Source organism: Ahaetulla prasina, chromosome 12, assembly GCF_028640845.1.
Source record: "Ahaetulla prasina isolate Xishuangbanna chromosome 12, ASM2864084v1, whole genome shotgun sequence".
NCBI classification, from domain to species: Eukaryota; Metazoa; Chordata; class Lepidosauria; order Squamata; family Colubridae; genus Ahaetulla; species Ahaetulla prasina.
This window is the reverse complement of record NC_080550.1, coordinates 4559681-4580359: the sequence shown is the minus strand read 5'-3', so window position 1 is coordinate 4580359 and position 20679 is coordinate 4559681. Positions and strand designations below refer to the sequence as shown.

Below are 20679 nucleotides of genomic sequence, written 5' to 3'. Positions count from 1 at the left end.
GGAGAAAGGGAGAAGGAGAAGAAGGAGAAGCAAGGGAAGGGAGATAGAGGCAATGAGAAGAAGGAAGAGAAATGGAGAAGGAGAAGGGAGATAGGGAAAGGAGATGGAGATGGAGAGGAGGAGGAGGGAGATAGGGAAGAAGGAAAATGGAGACAGGAAGGAAGTGGAGAATGAAGGGAAAGGAGATGGAAACAAGGAGAAGAAGGAGGAAGGGAAATCAAGAAGGAGAAGAGGGAGGGAGATAAGGAAAGTGAAGGGAAAGGAGAGGGAGAGAAGGAGAATTAAGGAAAATGGAGACAGGAAGGAGGAGAGTGAAGGGAAGGGAGATGATGGAGATAAAGAGAAAGAATAGCTTTGGAAATTAATTCCCTTTCTGCATCTGCTGGTGCTGTCTGCTGACTCTGACCCAGAAAAAAAAATGCAGCATTACATGAACGGATCTTTGTGCAGGATTAAGCGTGTGAGGTCTTTCACAAAGATAGGAGAACCCGAGGCCCTCCCCATACATTGAACTAGTCTTCTCAGCAGGGGTAGGATTCAAAAATTTTAGCAACTGGTTCTCTGCCCTGTTTTCCTCAAGCCTCCAGGAGGGCAAAAATGGCCTCCCCAGGACTCTGGAGGCCCTCCGGAGGCCCTCCGGAGGCTGGAAACGGGCCTGTTTCCAGACTTCCAGAACCTCAGGGAGGCCTGTTTTTCACCCTCCCAGAGCCTCTATGCGGGCGCTGCACTTAACCTAGCATCTAAAACAGGCTGCGTGGAGACTCCTGGGAGGGGCAGGGCAGAGTGGGCAGGGCGGGGCCAGCCAGTCCTTGGAACTACCGGTTTGGCAAACCAGATGTAAAATTAGCATCCGGTTCATCCGAATTGGTCCTAACCGGCTGAATCCCACCCGTCTCAGCCTTTCTCCTGTCTGCCTATGTTATGGAGAGTTTTTGAGAACTATAATTCTGCAGTAATAAAGTGGGTCTCCTTCAGGGCTTCAACCCAAGAGGACGGATGAAATCATGTCTGCTGCCATTTAGTGGCTATCCAGCTTTTGTGTAGCCCAGATGAGACAGACTTGAGTTAGAGCTCTGTATCTTTGCTGACAATCATCATCGTCATCATCATTTTTTGTCTTAAGAATTCTAGGCTATACCCCAGATCTGGATTCTGAAACGGTTGATGATGCGTTTGCCCAAGCCTTCAAGGTCTGGAGTGATGTTACACCACTGGAATTCTCCCGAATTCATGATGGAGAGGCAGATATCATGATCAACTTTGGACGATGGGGTATGCACATAATACCAGTGGTGGGATTCAGCTGGTTTGGTCCGGTTTGGGAGAACCGGTAGTTAAGTTGATGACTGGCTCCACCCCTTCCTGCCCCGCCCCTTCCAGGAGTTCCCATACACCCCATTTTGGCTCCCAGGTAAGTGCAGGAAGGCTTTCTAGGCCCAAAACAGGGCAGGGGGGAGCGGCGCACCTCCCCCGTGGTCCATTTTGTCTCCCAGGAGGATTCAGGGAGGCCTCCTAGGCCCAAAATGGTGTGTGTGGAGGTGCATCTCCCCTGTGGCCCGTTTTTGCTCCCAGAGGGGTTCAGGAGGCTGAATGCTGGCTATCACATCCCCTGGCCAACCCACCAAGCCACGCCCATAGAACCGATAATAAAAAAAATTGAATCCCACCACTGAATAATACAATGTATCAGTTCCTACTCTGGTTTCTTGGTTGAGTTGAGTTGATTGAGTTTCACCTGGGTTTTACTCCAGTGAATAAGAAGCCCAGTATAAAGACCAACCACCTCTAACAGGTGTTGTTGAAACCATTTGTTTCAAATGGCTCCAAATCAAACCTCGGATGATGTCAAAGCACCTTTGGGACAACCATGATCTGGGTGACTGAGAATCTACGTAGGCTCTTTTATTGGTAGATAATAATACGTAGGAGAGAGAAAGAGAGAGAGGGAGAGAGAGAAACACATACATTGAAGAAGCTTCTTGGATGAGAAGTGAAATATCTTCAAAGAAAAACCAGAAAGCCCAGTTGCCTCTTGAAAAAGCACCTTTGGGACAACCATGACCTGGATGATGGAGAACCTCCATAGACATTTACCCTTCTACTCAAGAGCTCAAGAGAGTATGGGTGTGTATACTGCTGATCCATGACCTTTCGTGGTAGTAAGATTGCATTTTATTCATCCCACATTCCGATGCAAGCCTCAGATTTCACCCAACTGCAGAAATAATGCTTAAATTGGCACTCCTGCTCCAAAGATGTCCTGATGCCAGGGTCTGATGCCATTTTGGTTTTGTTCCTTCTTCTGCAGAGCATGGGGATGGGTATCCTTTCGATGGTAAGGATGGTCTTCTGGCCCACGCTTTTGCTCCTGGACCAGGGGTTGGAGGTGATTCTCATTTTGATGATGACGAATTTTGGACTTTGGGTGAAGGCCAAGGTAAGACAGCCGTTTTCGCTTCAGAGCCTACTCAAGGGCCATTGGCTGCTGTTGTCATTTTTTATTCTGCTGATTAATCCTCTTTCCTCTCCTTCCAAGTGGTCAGGGTGAAATACGGAAACGCGGATGGAGAGTTTTGCAAATTCCCTTTCCTGTTTAGCGAGAAGGAATATAACAGCTGCACCGATGCTGGACGAAGCGATGGGTTTCTGTGGTGTTCGACCACCTACAACTTTGATGCAGATGGCAAATATGGATTCTGCCCCCATGAATGTAAGTTGAAGGGGGGGCTGTGGGGCTTTAAGGAGGCTGCTTTAATCAGTATTGGCCTGTGATCTCACAACAGGGTAGACGCAAACCATTGAATCGTCTCAACTTCGCGTGTGCTGGTTTCCATAAATTTATTTGATCTCTCAAGGGGACAAGGCAGTGGTGAAATGTAAAATTTGTTACTACCAGTTCTGTGGGCATGACTTGGTGGGGGGTAATGTGACTGGGTGGGTATGGCCAACATTTTTTTTTTTTACTTTTAAAAGCATTTTTTTCTATAACCTCTTCGACCGAAGAGGTTGTAAAAAATGCTTTTAAAAGACTCTGACGATCCCAGCTGCTCTTGCCTTCTGGCAGCTCTTCTCATGAGTGCATTAGGAAAAGGCTCCTCTTGTTCCTCTGCCTCACTACTGTCAGTCTCTGGAGGCTCCAGAGTCCGCACATTGCTCCCAGATGGCCTTGGCCCCATCTCTGCCTCCGATGCAGAGCCCTCATCCAGGCCTTCCCCAGCCTCCAGGACTGGCCCATGTTCTTCCTAAGCCTGATCGTTGTCTGACTCCATTGCTAGCTCGGCAGGCTGCTGGCGGACCACAACACATACATCCAGTGGTGGGATTCAGCCAGTTCGCACCACTTCGGGAGAACCGGTTGTTAACTTTCTGAGCAGTTTGGTAAACTGATTGTTGGAAGAAATTATTAGGGCAGAGAACCGGTTGTTAAATTACTTGAATCCCACCACTGCGTGCATCCTTGAGAAAGTTTTTGTCTTGAAATTCACCAGGTAGAAAGAACCCTTGCTTCATCCATACTGTTCTTTTCCTTGCCTATTTTGTTTTACATCTTGTGGCTGTGTGACAATCTGCCTTTTGTGCCCGTTACCTTAGAACTAAACTTGGAAATGCTTGTTAAGCAGGGAAAGGAGAAAGATAGAAGCCTTTTCTTTCATGGATCAATATTTTTGGGGGAAGCTCCCCAAGCCCCGCTGCCCCTTTGGAACGGCGAAACAGGGAAATTCTGCGAACAAACTTTGAGGCCGTCTGTCCTTTGGGAATTGGAATCCTGCCTTCCAGCATTGTTATCCCCGTTGAACAGTCTTATATTCTCTTTTTAATTATTGCTATTCCAGTGCTAAGGCTTGTCTCTGCTATCAAAGCTGCTAAAGAAAATTGTGAGAAAAAAAACACCAGAAGATTCGGAAACTTTGGGTGGCTGTGCTCACCAAACAGAAAAAGGCCTCCTTTGGACATGGCAGCAATGATTATTTCCAGCAACACTACATTAAGTTTCCATACTGTGTTTTTTTTTTCATCCTAAATTGTCGGTGGTTAAGCTAATAAGGTATGTTGTTAAAGGGCCAACCCTGGCCGAGTTTATAGCCCAAAGCTGCTTCCCTAGCAAATGAATATGTCTGTCTTAGCAGCCTCCAATTCCCTTTTCATTCTCCAAAGAAAAGCTGTGTTAAAGGAATTCTTGGAACGCCAATGCTGGCTACATTCAGACATGCATTTGAACTAGTGTTGCTGGAATGGTCTTCTGAACAAACAAGAAATGTAGCTGGAAGGCTGAGGAAACCCATTCTCAAATCACTGGCAATCTAGAAAAGTCAATGAGTGACATCTGTTGCAACCTACACCAACCGCAACAGGTTGCGGTGGGTGGATGTAACACAATTAGCTTCAACTTTTTGGAAAAAACAACAACTGGATATTGACTAAAGCAGTGATGATGAACCTTTTTGGCACCGAGTGCCAAAACTGGAACGCTTGTGCATGTGTGTGTGTCAGAAACCCAAAGACCAGACCAGTGTGCATGCATACACAAGCCTGAAAAATGGCCAAAAATGGCCTGAAAACGGCTCAAAAATCAGCCTGTGAAGAGGTCTGGGTGGATGGGTGGAGTCTCTTGCCACCAATGTTACTGGATTACATGATCCAGATAGATCTGGCTGAATTTCACCACTGGTTTTAATTGTACAAGTACATGGTGGCTCAGTGGCTAAGACGCTGAGCTTGTCGATCGAAAGGTCAGCAGTTCAGCGGTTCGAATCCCTAGTGCAGCGTAACAGGGTGAGCTCCCATTCCTTGTCCCAGCTTCTGCCAACCTACCAGTTCGAAAGCACTTAAAAAATGCAAGTAGAAAAATAGGGACCACCTTTGGTGGGAAGGTCACAGCATTCCATGTGCCTTTGGCATTGAGTCACATGACCACGGAGACGTCTTCGGACAGTGCTGGCTCTTCGGCTTTGAAACAGAGATGAGCACTGCCCCTTAGAGTCAGGAACGACTAGCACATATGTGCAAGGGGAACCTTTACCTTTACCTTTAATTGTACAACTCTAACCCTGTAGCTCTTTTCACCATGGGTGGAAACTCTGATGGGCAACCGTGCAAATTCCCCTTCCTATTTGAGGGAAGGTCCTTCGACAGCTGCACCACAGAAGGGAGACAAGATGGGTATAGATGGTGTGGCACTACCGAAGATTATGACCGGGATAAGAAATTTGGATTTTGTCCAGAGACAGGTAAGAAGATCTTTACTACAATTGGCATGGGTTTGTTTGGAGGGAAAAAACATCTACTACCTTTTTCTTCTGTGTCATCAGACCCAAATTACAGTCTTCTGGAAATCAAACTGATAAATCATAATAATTACAACAAAACTTCTAAATGACAAAGCTGTCATGATTCGGGTTAATGTCAGGGTTCCAAGTAACACCCCCAATGAAAGAAGACTCCGAGGCTTGAGTTTCCTCAAAGTTGCATTTTATTAGAGATGTCATATTGGCACATCTGATAAAACCTGAATCTGAAAATTTCCAGGTTTTCCCCACCCAAATGAAAGTCCAAGTCCCTGCCCAGCACCCACATGTCCATCACACGGTACAATCCAAGCACCATCCCAATTGGAGATGCCTTCCAGTCATCCAACTCCAGGTGCCAGGGCATGGTGTCTTTGACTCTTTGAGAAAGGAATGTTATTTTGACTATATACTTCCCACACTCCATATAATCCCCCCTCCCAGGTTCCCACAGTAGTAAATGTGGTAGGCCTGAAGACCCAATGTAAAAGAATGGCTTTCAGACCTGACAGAAGCAAGAATTTGATAGTATACTATTAACTGCTCCTGCTTCTATTGATTTAGAAAGAGTGTGGAGAAGAGCAAGAAAGATAATTAGGGGACTGGGGGCTAAAAAACATATGAAGAAGAGTTGCAGGAACTGGGTATGTCTAGTCTGACGAAAAGAAGGACTGGGGGTGACCTGATAGCAGTCTTCCAGTATTTGAGGGGCTGCCCCAAAGAAGAGGGAGTCAAGCTATTCTCCAAAGCACCTGAGGACAGGAGAAGAAGCAATGGGTGGAAACTAATCAAGGAGAGAAGCAGCTTAGAACTAAGGAGAAATTTCCTGACAGTTAGAACCATTGATCAGTGGAATAATTTGCCTCCAGTAGTTGTGAATGCTCCAATACTGGAAGTTTTTAAGAAGATGTTGGATAACCATTTCTCTGAAATCTTGTAGGGTTTCCTGCCTAAGCAGGGAGTGGACTAGAAGACTTCCAAGGGTCCCTTTCAACTCTGTTATTCTAATTTATTTATTTTTATTTTTCAATGCAGCAATGTCTACTGTGGGTGGGAACTCTGAAGGACAGCCATGTGTCTTTCCTTTTATATTCCTTGGGAATAAGTATGATTCTTGTACTACTTCGGGACGGCAAGATGGGAAGATGTGGTGCTCTACAACTAGTAACTACGATGAAGATCGCAAATGGGGATTTTGTCCAGATCAAGGTAGAGATTTTTCTTCTCCTCTTCCGCTTCCTTGTAAATGTTACAGCATTTCTTCCAGTTCTCCAAAGTATCAAAAAACAAGGAACACACCATGGTTTTAATAGACCAAAATAAAGGTCAAAGAATCAAACAACATAGTTCTTACGAAACAGCCTACTCTTGCATCGTTTTCTATGTTTTCTTGTGTTTCAAAGCTAGCAAAATAGGCTAAAGTTTTAGATTGCATTGCAACATGTCCTTGGTGAATCAAAACATTTCTTTTACAAGCTTCCCTCATTCTCAGAAGTATAACTGAGATCATCAAATGTCCAGAAACGATTGCAAAAACAACCCCCCAAAACATCCTAAGAAACTCACAAATGAGTCAACTGTCAAGTTAACCATAAATCATTCCTTCTCACGAAGTTTCCCAATTGCTGGATCGGGAATGTTTGAACGTGACTGAAAAAGTAGAGTTTAGATACCACGTGCCTTCTGTCTTCGTAGTTAATTTAGATTTTACAGTACTCGGTACATTTCATGAACCCAGCTTTAGACACCTCTAAGTTTTGGTTTCTGACTTCATACAAGTGACAGCAACTATGGTTTAGCAATAGCAATAGCACTTAGACTATTAAGAAGATGTTGGTTAACCATTTGTCTGAAGTGGTGTAGAGTATCCTGCCTAAGCTGGGGACTGGAGTAGAAGACCTCCACGGTCCCTTGCAACTCTGTTATTCTATTCTATTCTATTCTATTCTATTCTATTCTATTCTATTCTATTCTATTCTATTCTATTCTATTCTATCTTTGCCCTTCAACTTTAAGTGCTGGTCATTGTTCCCTTTGATTATATTAGAAAATGCTACTCTGTTACATAATGTTATTCTATTCTATTCTTTCCCCCCCAATTTTTTTAATTAAGTTATAAAGTATTATAAAATGCAAAATACAAAAGTAAATAAAAGGGAAGTGAGAGGGGAGACAGAAGTGAAGAAAGGTAGGGGAAAAAAAAGAACGAGAAGCATTGACTTCCATCTCTCTCTGCTGCAGTAGAATAAGGCATTAGCATCAAATCACCACCTTTTGTTTTTCCATAATAATACGAACAAGTCATTTGTATAAAGATCTGTCAATCTAATCTGTAAAACCCAAAGTCAAAAGTTACATTCTTTTCCACATGAAGCACGAAGTTCAGAAGTGGTTTTCCACATGGAAACAAAAGTACTTGTGTTCTTTTCTTTCATTGTGACATCTTCTGTCTTGGATGCCTTCAAAGCCCCAGAGAGCGCCTTTGTAACATGGTTAGATTGACTTCACAAAGAGATATGTATGGACAATGCCATCCAGCAGCCATAAAAAGCTGGTTTATTTTCTTCCAGGGTACAGTCTGTTCTTGGTCGCTGCTCATGAATTTGGCCACGCAATGGGACTCGAACATTCTGAAGATCCTGGCGCACTCATGGCCCCCATCTACACCTATACCAAGCACTTCCGCCTTTCTCAAGATGACATTCAAGGGATCCAAGAACTTTATGGTGAATATTCTGTCCCCCTCGCCTCTGTCCGAGCGATGACTTAATTAGCCGGCACTATCAGCTCTGGCAGCAAATTAGCGAGCGTCTGCCAAGCATCTCTGTTATCTCCCTTGATGCCGATGAGTCAACAAACAGTACTTCAGCTCTAGTCAAGCAGTTGATTTGCCTGCTATGAAGAGGCATAGCAGCCCTTGCTGCTTTTATATCCTGTGGGGTATGGTTCCATGACTCAGCACTTCCTAGGCCTGCCCCACCCTTGCTTCTGTTGTTCCCGCCTCTCCTGCCTATGAAACCTAGGGTCCAGCCAGGCCTGATTGCCATCAGCGGGGTCTGGAGGCATGGCCTGGGGGTGGGGGGAAACAGTCAGGGGACGGAGGCCTCATTATCTCCTCCACCTGGCCTGCCTCTGGCTCCCGGAGCTGAGCCAGGGAAGCCGGTGCTCCTGAGGTAAGTCCTGATGGCCCTTCCCCCTCACTTTCCAAGTCACTTTCTGGCAGGGGGCCCGGCTCTGGGGGCGCAGACACAACAGTGAAGTTGCCACTTGGTGCAAACCTATCTGAAACATTTGAGTCCATATCAGGGGTGAAATGCTTCGCACCAGTTTGGGTTAACTGGTAGTGATAAAAACTACCAGTTCGAGTGAACTGGTGGTAAAAAAAAAAGCTTTAAAAAGTAAAAAAAAAAGGTTCCGACGATCACAGCTGTGCCGCGCGATTGTCGGAAACTTTTTTTTTTTACTTTTTAAAAGCATTTTTTTACAACCGGTTTGGGCAAATAGGTAGTAAAAAAAGCTTTTTTTAAAAAAAAAAGAGGTTCTGACGATCACAGCTGTGCCGCGCAATTATCAGAACCTTTTTTTTACTTTTTAAAACATTTTTTTACTACCGGTTCGGACGAATAAAAATAATAGTAAAAAATGCTCTAAAAAGTAAAAAAAAAAAAAGTTGGCCATGCCCACCCAGTCACATGACCCACCCACCACCAAGCCATGCCCACAGAACTGGTAGCAAAAAAATATTGCATTTCACCACTAGTCCATATCATTATTAATCTTGTTGCTCAAGCTTTTCCAGGAGAACCTAAAACAGTAGAATAATCATGGTGAACCATTTGAAGAAAACCAGATGCCCTGTTCTCGTTCTTTTCCTCTTTTATCTAACACTATTTTTTATTTTTATTTTTTTGACATAACCGGGGCGGGGGGGAAGGTAGAATGAAGGATTCCTGATATTGCTTCTCTTTCTGATTTCTAAGCTTAAAAGAAGAACGTCCAGATCATTGTTGGCTTTCTCTTGATTTGTAGGGGGTTCTATTGATGTTGGACCAGGACCAAAGCCAACCCTTGGACCTGTCACTCCTGAACTTTGTGGCCAAGATCTTGTCTTTGATGCCGTGGCTCAAATGAGGGGCGAGATCTTTTTCTTCAAAGATAGGTGAGTGGGGGGGTCAAAGAAGGGCCTATTTGATATTTATCTCTTCCTTTACTCTCCAGAAAACTAGGGAGGGTCCCTTCTTTTTCCTCACACCTTTCTGTGGCTGGAGATAAGTTTTACACACTGGTTGTCCATTCTGTAGCTCTCCTTCCTGTCTCACAAGGCCATTGTAGAACCGGTTTGTTGAATCAGCTAAGCTTTGGTTATTTGGGAGAACAGTTTAGTGAGTGGCGCGGTGGCCTAGGGGTGGAGCTCTCACCTCACAATCAGGAGGCTGTGAGTTTGATCCTAGGTAGAGGCAGATATTTCTCTCTCTTGGCACAATGAGAATATATCTGCTGAACAAAACTCTGCATTGGTGACAGGAAGGGCATCTGGCCATTAAAACACTTTGCTAGCTCCATTCAGATGTCCAGACTCCACCCCGCAAGAGATTATGGGGGTTATTAAATGAAGATGATGAGTTTAATTTTGGATTCAAGGCAGTCTAATAACAAGCACAATGAAAAAGTGCTTACAAGAAACAACCAAGTTTAACGACCGTATTTTTCCGAGTGTAAAATGCACCTTTTTCCCCCAAAAAGAGGGTGAAAATCTGGGTGTGTCTTATACTCCGAATGTAGCCCCACCCAGCCTCTCAAATGGAGATTTCAGAGGCTGAAAAAAGCTTCTGAAAGAAGCTTCAGAAAAAAAGCCTCAGAAATGAAGCTTCAGAAAAAGGGCCTCCAAACAGAGCTTCAGAAAAAAAGCCTCTGAAAGAAGCTTCAGAAAAAAAGTCACAAAACAGAGCTTCAGAGGCTTTTTTTCTGAAGCTGTTTCAGAGGCTTTCAGAGGCAGAAAAAAAAAGTTTTTTCTGAAACAGAGTTTCAGAAGTTTTGGAGGCAGAAAAAAAAGCAAGGCACAGAGCTCACAATCAACGAACCTGGTGCTAAAATTCACCTGATTGGGGGTATTCCGGGAGGCCGATCCATCCGCCAATCACTTTTCTTATTTTCCTCTCCAAAAACTAAGGTGCGTCTTATACTCCAAAAAATGCGGTATGTATCAGACCGACATGTTGAAAATGACAACTGAGCTCTGTGTCACTGTAACCAGCTATAAAGCTGGGTGGTTTTTTTTTAACCTGTCACACAACCGGAGAGCCAGCTCTAGTTTAAAAACAGGGGAGGGAAAAGAAAGATAATGCAACTAAAAAGCCTAATCTGACAAGTCATTTGCTCAACATCTATCAAAAGGCAGCCTTGTCTGACTCTTTATACACTTGTTGCTTGAGAAACAGGCCAGCTGGTTTCAGCTATTAATTTTGGAGTTCTTTAAACAAAATGAACTGCTCATCATAGATGGAGGGAGGGAGGAAGAGAGAGAGAAAAAAGATTACACAATAATGTTTTTATTAACATCTTGTCCCATAATTTCCTACATACTGCCGCTGAAATCAAACCGGAGTTAAGTTTTTTTTTTTTGTTTTTTTTGCCGTGTTCATAAATCGAAAGAGGATATCAGCTCAACAGCTTCCAAATTGCTCCTTTCATTTCCACTGATGAACAGTTTTAATGTTCCCGGGTTTCATTTACAGCCAAGCTGCTTTGATCGATGATTATTAGATTTGATCTTTTTTCTGTTGCTACGATCATAATCTTCTAGAGTAATGGAATACAATACAAAGGTTGGCTTTTGCCGAACGCATATCCATCTGTTCAGGAGAAGGTTGAAAGAGTTTTAAATGCCTTGTAAATCAGTTTATTTGCTAGGATAATTGAAGCACCCGCTATTCCGTCTTTCTTTTTATTTTGGTGTTGGTTGTTGTTCTTGTTCTTTGCTAAGAATTAATATGAGTGCTGCAGAAAATTGTTATGAATGGCGAACGTCTGGGTGCAATGCATTAAAAAATTTCATGGGACAACCCCCACCAATAAAAGATTGATGCATTGAATAATAATAAAACCCCCTATAATTTAATGTTTGTTACTAGTAAAATGCGAGCATTGGTGTGTGTGTGTGTGTGTGTGTGTGTGTGTGTGTGAGTAGTGGGTTTTACTTACCTTCGCTACCGGTTTGGAACTGTGAGTGCTCACGCGTGGCGCTTCTGCACATGCTCAGGGCATCCGTGATGACATCCAGGCAGGTGGGAGGAGCCTTCCACTGCCGCTACCTGTTCGCCCAAACTGGTGTGAACCGGTAGAAACCTACCACTGGTGTGTGTGTGTGTGTGTGTGTGTGTGTAAACATGAATGGACTTAGCTCAGTTTGCATAAAAAGCACATCTGCCAATAAAGTTGCTTGTCATTTTTTGGCTAGATTCTTCTGGAGAACAGCTAATGAACGGAGCCGACCAACGGGACCTTTGCTCGTTGCTGTTTTTTGGCCTGACCTTCCAGAAAAAATTGACGCTGTCTACGAAGCCCCTCAAGAAGAGAAGTCAGTGTTTTTTTCAGGTAAGATTTGGGCTGAAATCATCTAAACAAACATACGCAAACACGCACCTGGATGTCTATAAAGCCAACTGCTCCAACTAGACGTTCTTCAGAAGATTTGGCCTCCAAGATCCAGTATTTGTAGCCCAGAAGATGTTCTAATCCCACATTGTTGCTTAGTCCATGTTTATTTTATGTTAGGAAGAAGAAAGCAATTCATTTATTTAGCACGTCAATGCAAATTTTTCATTCAATGGCCCCATTTTTGAAGAAGCCGGAATGGGTTTCCTGCAGAAGTTGTGGGTGATCCATCATTGGAGGATTTTAAGAAGAGATAGGACAGCCATTTATCTGGAATAACATAGGTTCTCCTGCCATGAGCAGACCTCTAAAGGTCCCTTCCAACTTTGTTATTTTGCATTCTGGTTTGACCAAACATGGTTATCTTTCAAAATTTGCCCTGTTTTGAATTTTGCAGGGCTGAGTTACAGTTTAAAAAAAAAACCCAACTTTTCCCCTATTTTAGAGGAAAAAATCTTTGCAAAAGAAAGGATGGGTTTGGGACAATAAATTATACAGTGGATTAAAAAAAAGTATGTTGTTGAAACTGGCACAAAATTGCATTCACGTTTGAGTGCAAAGTGTTTTTATATGAAAATAGACTCTTTGTCTACGTTGGAGTGGTACGACATGCAAGGAACCAAACGTTCAACCAAAACGAGAAATGGAATCGAAATGAAACGTCCATCTCTTCGCAGACCATCTATTTTTCACGCAGCCACCCAGCTGATCTGGGAAATGATTTTCAGTGCTTGGCTCAGCCAAACAAAAATGAATAGCAAATTTTTATTTATTTATTTCTTGCCCTTCAACACAAGAGAGTGAAAATAAAATAAAATGAGTGGGGATGTAGTGAAATGTATTTAAAGAAGTGGGGGGGGGGGAAACACTTGCAAAGTGAATTTTTCATAGTTGAATGGCATTTTCATGTGTATCGTATTACATGATAACTGGATATAGCCTAAACATCTGATAAGTCCATACTTTATAGTCTCACTTCCTGTGGTTTTTAGAAGGAACAAAGGTTTAAATACTATTTATGTATCACTTATTAAATGTATAGGCTAATGAAATTTAATGAAATCTAGGGCAGTTTGAAGAATACTGCATTGGCCGAAGAGGTTGTAGAAAAAATGCTTTTAAAAGTTAAAAAAAAAAAAGTTGGCCAAGCCCACCCAGTCACGTTACCCACTCACCCACCAAGCCACGCCCACAGAACTGGTAGTAACAAATTTTACATTTCACCACAGAGACAATGGGGTTTTTTTTGGGTTTTTTTTTGCATTTATATCCCGCCCTTCTCTGAAGACTCAGGGTGGCTTACACTAAGTTAGCAATAGCCTTCATTCTATTTGTATATTTATATACAAAGTCAACTTATTGCCCCCAACAATCTGGGTCCTCATTTTACCTACCTTATAAAGGATGGAAGGCTGAGTCAACCTTGGGCCTGGTGGGACTAGAACCTGCAGTAATTGCAGGCAGCTGCTGTTAATAACAGACTGCATTAGCAGTCTGAGCCACAGAGGCTCAGACTGCTAAAGGGTAGGGGGTTAATTCTGAAATAGGAGTGTTTGGCCTGTCCCAATTTACCTCCGTAATTTACTTAATTTCGCTTCACTGCCTGAAATCCAAGACCCTTCAATTGAGAAAAACCTCTTTCTCCTTCTACTTAATCTCAACAGAGATCACGAGAATGTGATGCTTTATTTTCCTAGGAAATGAATACTGGATTTATACAGCCAGCACCTTGGAAAGAGGGTATCCAAAAAGGCTTACCAATCTTGGGCTGCCTCCTGACGTGCAACGTGTCAATGCTGTATTTAACTGGAGCAAGAACAAGAAGACTTATATTTTTGCAGGGGACAAATTTTGGAGGTAAGGAATCCTGCAACCCCAACGCCGGGATATCGTAACAGCGATAGGCAGCTAGGAATGTTGCACAGAGTCACACACACACACAGAGATCACTAAAAAACAGAGACATCAGCCTGCCAACAAAAGTGTGTATAGTCAAGGCTATGGTTTTCCCGGTTGCGATGTATGGCTCTGAAAGTTGAACCATAAGAAAGGTTGAGCATCAAAGAATTGAGGCCTTTGAACTCTGGTGCTGGAGAAGACTCCTGCGAGTCCCTTGGACTACAAGGCAATCCAACTGGTCAGTCCTAGAGGAGATCAACCCTGACTGCTCTTTAGAAGGCCAGATCCTGAAGAGGAAACTCAAATACTTTGGCCACCTAATGAGAAGGAAGGACTCCCTGGAGAAGAGCCTCATGCTGGGAAAGATGGAGGGCAAAAAGAGAAGGGGAGGACAGAGAATGAGGTGGCTGGATGGAGTCACTGAAGCAGTCAGTGCGAGCTTAAATGGACTCCAGGGGATGGTAGAGGACAGGAAAGCCTGGAGCAAAGTTGTCCATAGGGTCACAATGGGTCGGACACAACTTTGCAACTAACAAAAAAAAAAAACACCACACTTGTTCGCTTGTCCAAGTAAGGTAGAAAGTAGAATTCTTTATTGACCAAGGGTGATTGGACACACAAGAAATTTGTCTCCTCCGGTGCATAAGCTCTCAGTGTACATACAAACAACAAGTGACAAAACATGACCATCATCATAAAATACAATCATCATATACCGTAAGATCCAACAGTCGGTGATAGTCGTAGGATACTAAATAAGCAATCAACATCAATCATAATGGGATACTAACTAAAGGCAATCAACATCAATCATGAGATACAAACAACAAAGATAGTCATAAGAAGCTAAGGAAATGGGCAATAGGACAGATGAAAAGATGAGAAGGACAAGAAGTGAGGAAGGAATATGTCTTTTTTGTTCCTGTGTATTTTACAGATACAATGAAGTGAAGAAGAAAATGGATCCCGGCTTCCCTAAATTAATTGCAGATGCTTGGAATGGCGTCCCAGACAATTTAGATGCTGCCCTGGAAGTGAGTGGAAGCGGTAAGTTGCTATTTTTTTTCTAAGATACATATATAAACTGTATATATGTGGCCAAAATTGTGGAAACCTTTGGAGAAAAGTGTATTGTTGAGGTTTAATGGCTAATAACACCACTTTTTTGGGAGTTTCAAGAATTTTCCACTGTTGGAATGGCCTGGGAATAGCCCAGACCTTAGCCCAATTGAAAATCTATGGAGCTGACTAAAGAAACTTGTTAGTCAGAAGCGACCCAGCAATAAAACCCAGTTAATAGAAGCCATCATTCAATCTTGGTTTCACAGTATAATAGATGCAGGACTCAAAGACTTGGTTCACTCCATGGGAAGACGTTGTAAGGCCATAATTCATGCTAAAGGTTACCCAACTAAGTATTAACTGACATGGGGATCATTTTTGTATGTCTAATTTTTTTAATGGGGATAATTTTTGCAAATCTCATTTTTTCTACGTGTTTCACTTTTCTTCTTTAAACTGTCACTGCTATTCTAACAGCAAATCCTTCCTAAAAGTTATTGCATGACATTCTAGGTTCAATGATCTTTCCGTTGATATATAATTTGATGGTACTACTCCAAAAACTTCTGCCAACCTAGCAGTTCGAAAGCACGTAAAAAATGCAAGTAGAAAAAATAGGGACCACCTTTGGTGGGAAGGGAACAGCATTCCGTGCGCCTTTGGCGTTGAGTCATGCCGGTCACATGACCATGGAGACGTCTTCGGACAGCACTGGCTCTTCGGCTTTGAAACGGAGATGAGCACTGCCCCCTAGAGTCGGCAACGACTAGCACATATGTGCAAGGGAAACCTTTACCTTTACCTTTTTACTCCAAAAAATAAAAGTGGTGTTATTAGCTAGTTTCAGAAACTACACTTTTCCCAAAAGGTTCCCACCATTTTGGCCACTCCAGTATATATACATGCACTTCAGTCTGCTACTGCCTTATTTTTGGAGACATGGTCTGCTGCCGTGGTCACTGAATAGGCCGACCGCTTTGGCAATCTGCCGGCTGCCACAGTAAATTTCTCTCTTCGGTGAAAATCTCCCACTGCTGTAAAGAAATTTAGGAAGGGTGACCTTTGTTGAACTTTGCTGGGCTGTCTGAATAACTCGTCTCCAGCAGAGTAATCCTAACCCCCTGTTTAATGCAGCCCAGATTCTGGTTAAGGAATCTTGCCTTTATTAGTGTATTGGGGTGGGGGTGGAGAAAAACTTCCTTTGAACTGAATCTCCTAAATGGCTGAGAACTTTTCACAGGGGTTGAGTTGGAAAAGAAGGATGGAAGCTCAAATTCAAGCTTTTAACCCTCTGTCCACATCTTTTCCCTTAAAAAAAAAATGGCATGCTTGAAAAAAAAGGGAAGAGGGGGAAAAAAAATATTTCCAGTAATATGATTCTTACTGGCCTCTTGAAAGTATAGCCTTCACTCGGTCAAGTTTTTACGGTTGCAACAGACCGATTCTGCTAAACCCTCATTTACAGATTATGTGTAGGTTTTGGAGATGGCCTCGCCATCAGTCAGAGCAAAAATCTTCCATTTTTTCCTCCCTGGGGCGCAACTAATAAAAGATGCAGCTTTTATATCTTTTGTGGCCTCTAAAGTCCATTTCCAGAATGGATTGGGAGAAAAACTTGAGCCTTTTGTGTGTGTGTGTGTGTGTGTGTGTGATGGTAAGAGGAACTCGGAGGGGTGGACAAAGCTGATATTTTAAATCATGCAAGTTCTGCTGAACCGTATGCCCCAAATAGTCCTACTCATAAAGGGGTGATTTTCAACAAGTCACAAAAATAAGTTCCCAGAGCACAGGCTCCTGCACCAGCCCCAAAAACTTGGAAGAATAAACCTTTGCTCCTGGTGACTGACTCCAGATTGGATTCTTCAACATTATCCTGGGGACATCAAAAATGAAATGTAAAATTTGTTACTACCGGTTTTGTGGGCGTGGATTGGTGGCGGGGTAATGTGACTGGGTAGGCGTGGCCAACTTTTTTTATTTTATTTTTAAAAGCATTTTTTCTACAACCTCTTCGGCCGAAGAGGTTGTAGAAAAAAATGCTCTTAAAAGGCTCTGACGATCCCAGCTGAGTTGCCTGATCGTCAGAGGCTTTTCTTTTCTTTTAAAAGCATTTTTTTTGCCTTTAAAAGAAAAGCCTCTGACAATCAGGCAACTCAGCTGGGATCGTCAGAGGAGCCTTTTAAAAGCATTTTTTCTTCGGCTGAAGAGGTTGTAAAAAAATACTTTTAAAAGGCTCTGACGATCCCAGGTGAGCCACGCAATCATCAGAGGCTTCTTTTTTTTTTACTTTTAAAAGCATTTTTTCGGTCGAAGAAAAAATGCTTTTAAAAGTAAAAAAAAACCCCTCTGATGATTGCGCAGCTCAGCCGGGCATGTGGGGGGGGACAGGAATTTTTGCTACTGGTTGTCCGAACCACCCGCCACCATCGCTACCGGATTGGATGATCTGGTCTGAACTGGGAGCATTTCACCCCTGGGAGACACCTAAACACTGATAAGAAACAAATGCAGCAAGACAAAGCTATCAATGTTGTTTTCCAGCAAAGAGCCCAAACGCCATTGCTGGTCTTTTAAGCCTTATGGGAGGGGCCAATCATCTCTTGGCCCTACTCCCGATTCGTCCTCTTTGCTTCATTCGGGCCTTCCCCAGCCTCCAGGACTGGCCCACGCTCTTCCTCAGACTCATTGCTGTCTGACTCCATTGCCAGCTCTGCAGGCTGCTGGCAGATCACAACAACCTGCCCTAGCGAGTCCCAGAACTGTGGTTTTATATAGGCTTGTTAACAGGGTTTTTTTTTTCTCCTTGCAGGTCACAGCTACTTTTTCAAGGACTGGTATTACCTGAAACTGGAAGATCAAAGCTTAAAGATTGTGAAAGTCGGCAATGTGAAATCGGACTGGCTGGCTTGCTGAGCAAAGCGCCCCTTTTCCTAACCAACCATGTATATCCGTTCTGATGTGTAAGAGTCCTATGCCTTACCCCACCATTAGAAATAGAGCTATATCCTAATTCAGGGGCTTGTCTGGTACCAGCCCAACCTATTCAATACCACTACTTGATACGATGTTTTCATCTGATAAAGCACAGTGACTTGGAAGCAAGTCCCATCATATCCTTCCTTCTCAAAGCCTTTAGAACTCAGAATTCCTAGATCTGACATTTCTTCTCCTTTCGTTTCAAAATTTAAGCTATGTAGGCCTGATATTATTGCTCAGTGTTCCGGATTGGCAAGGCTAATGCTAAGATACCGTCATGGTCATCTTGTTCCCATTTTTGAAAGCAATCATTAGCAAGCCGTAAGCAGAGATCAAAATTTACACCCTAAATGTAGAAAGTTAGCACGCCAGGAAGCTGATGGCTTCAACGCATGCCACTCTTCTAAATTTAGAGAGAAGAAAAATGGAGTTATTATTATTATTTTTACCGCCTGGAAGAATCAAGAATTTAGCCCTATACGGATCTTGTTCTTTCAAGTCAGGTTGGACATGAAATGAAATTATACCAGCATCCCAAATCTTGAAAAAGTTCCAATCACAGAAGCTGTGAAAAGCCTTCAGGCCTTCCAACCTACCTGTAAGTCAACTATGGAAAGGAGAACTTTATATTCTGAATTTTGGCCTCTGAACTTTCCACATTTCCTTGCGGGGTGGGGTGGGGGAATCTTATCAGTTTCAGTTCCGATTCGCCCCAAGGGGGCTGCTTTTTCCATGAAGAGCTTTATAAACTCTGCCGTTCCCGAGTGCTTCATTTGCGATTCCCGTTTCTTTATACACGGCTGTTGCGAAAAAGGCCGATTCAAGGCACAGGCTGCCTGGGGATGTTATGTTAAGCACTGAAACACGATGAAGTCGTGGAGAAGAAACCTGCTTTTAAAGTGCAGGTAGCCCTCGACGTATGACCAGAATTGAGCCCCCAAATTTACATTGCTAAGCAAGATGGTTGTGAGGTGAGCTTTCTCCCATTCTATGACCTTTCTTGCCAGCGTTGTTAAGGGCATCACGGCAGTCACGGTTGTAACACGGTTGTCAAATGAATTCGGCTTCCCCCTCGAGTATGCTTGTCAGAAGGCCATAAAGCATAAAGTGACCCCGGGACATTGCAACTGTCATAAGTACATGCCAGTTGCCAAGCAGCCGAATTCTGATCACGTGATCATGGGAATGTTGCAACGGTCGTGTGAAAACTGGCCATGTCACATTTTTCCCAGCGCCGTTGTAATTTCCAATGGTCACTAAATGAATGATGATAAAACAAGGACTAAGGTGTTGTTGTTTTTTAAAGGCATATCTTTACTTAAAACCAGCCATTTGCTTCATGCACTTTGCCATCTACAGATTTTAAAAGAAACACAGATGAAGTGACGCATGAATTTGAAGTTGACACGTTGTAAGAAAGGCCAAGCTTGAACGCTTTGTGTTTTATTCTTCTCTTTGTTGTATTGAAATGGCTTCCTCTTCCTTCTTCTTTCTCGTCCACCCATTTCCTCACGGTTAGATTTTAAAGCATCAGGCAATGCAAACCTTCCGCTGTAGACCCTGATGCAAGGAGGATGTTCGTAGAAAAGGATTTTTAAGAAAAAGAAAAGAAAAGTGTACATACCAAACATCAGTGATACCAATAAAGGAAGAAAACCAAATCTTCTGTGCGCGTCCAGTTTCTTGAGTGAGTTGAGAGGGGCTTGCAAAGGATCGCTAAGCTCCCGTTACTTGTCCCAGCTTCTGCCAACCTAGCAGTTCGAAAGCACATAAAAAATGCAAGTAGAAAAATAGGGGCCACCTTTGGTGAGAAGGTAACAGTACTCCATGTGCCTTTCGCGTTAAGTCATGCCAGCCATGTGACCACAGAGACATCTTCGGACAGCACTGGCTCTTCGGCTTTGAAACGGAGATGAGCACCGCCCTCTAGTGTTGGGAACGACTAGCACATATGTGCAAGGGGAGCCTTTACCTTTACCTTTATCAAGGTGCATACTGGCCATGCCTTCTGCTTAACTGTTACCGGGATACTGAAAGTGCAACAAGTTAATCTGTTTCTTGTTTGATGTCTTGATTTAGAAGGGAAGAGTGTTGTTCCTGTCCCTCCGTCATCTTTTATGCACTGCTCTAAGTGTGTAAGGGGGTTAGAAGTCTCATCTGATTACTTTCGCAGCTCATTACTAGAAGTTTAACTGGTCTTTCTCCTGTGTGGCTCTCAGTCTTTATCATTCCCAAAGGTTCTCCAGTATTTATGAAGTTGGTCAAAGTACATCTCTTTTGCCAAGCTTTTCATTGTTAATTACCTTAATGACCGATGTTAACATTGACTTTGATTTTTGTGGGTCTTAATTATCTCTTTACAGTTGGCATTATTATTTTATTGCTAGAAGTGTGAATGTTGGAATAAATCAAAAGGCGGGATTATCCATTCCACAATCAATACATAATCATTGACCCAATTAATCCAATTAATTAATTTTGAAAGAGGTGGAGGACATCTTGATCAAGGACACCTAAGTAGAAATCTAACTAACTCAGGAGTCTCTAAACTGCCAAAAAAGCCAACACAGTTCTAGGCTGCATAAACAGTGGGATAGAATCAAGATCACGTGGCGTATTAGTACCACTTTATAAGGCCTTGGTAAGGCCACACTTGGAATATGGCATCCAGTTTTGGTCGCCATGATGTAAAAAAGATGTGGAGACTCTATAAAGAGTGCAGAGAAGAGCAACAAACAGGATTAGGAGGCTAAAATATATGAAGAATGGTTGCTGGAACTGGGTTTTTCTAGTTTAATGAAAA

General features: G+C 43.0%; 1 protein-coding gene across 1 annotated transcript in view; it reads left to right on the top strand.

Moving 5' to 3' along the window:
• Positions 1-19537, top strand: part of MMP2 (matrix metallopeptidase 2) — a 31624-nt gene extending 12087 nt beyond the window's left edge. Inside the window, exons 4-14 of the mRNA XM_058155220.1 lie at positions 1124-1272; positions 2309-2437; positions 2537-2710; positions 5055-5228; positions 6321-6494; positions 7856-8011; positions 9315-9444; positions 11743-11879; positions 13637-13796; positions 14776-14885; positions 17710-19537. Of these exons, the coding sequence (XP_058011203.1) occupies positions 1124-1272; positions 2309-2437; positions 2537-2710; positions 5055-5228; positions 6321-6494; positions 7856-8011; positions 9315-9444; positions 11743-11879; positions 13637-13796; positions 14776-14885; positions 17710-17813 (1597 nt within the window). The 3' untranslated portion in view covers positions 17814-19537. The remainder of the gene's footprint in view (positions 1-1123; positions 1273-2308; positions 2438-2536; positions 2711-5054; positions 5229-6320; positions 6495-7855; positions 8012-9314; positions 9445-11742; positions 11880-13636; positions 13797-14775; positions 14886-17709) is intronic.
• Positions 19538-20679: the final 1142 nt, after the last annotated feature.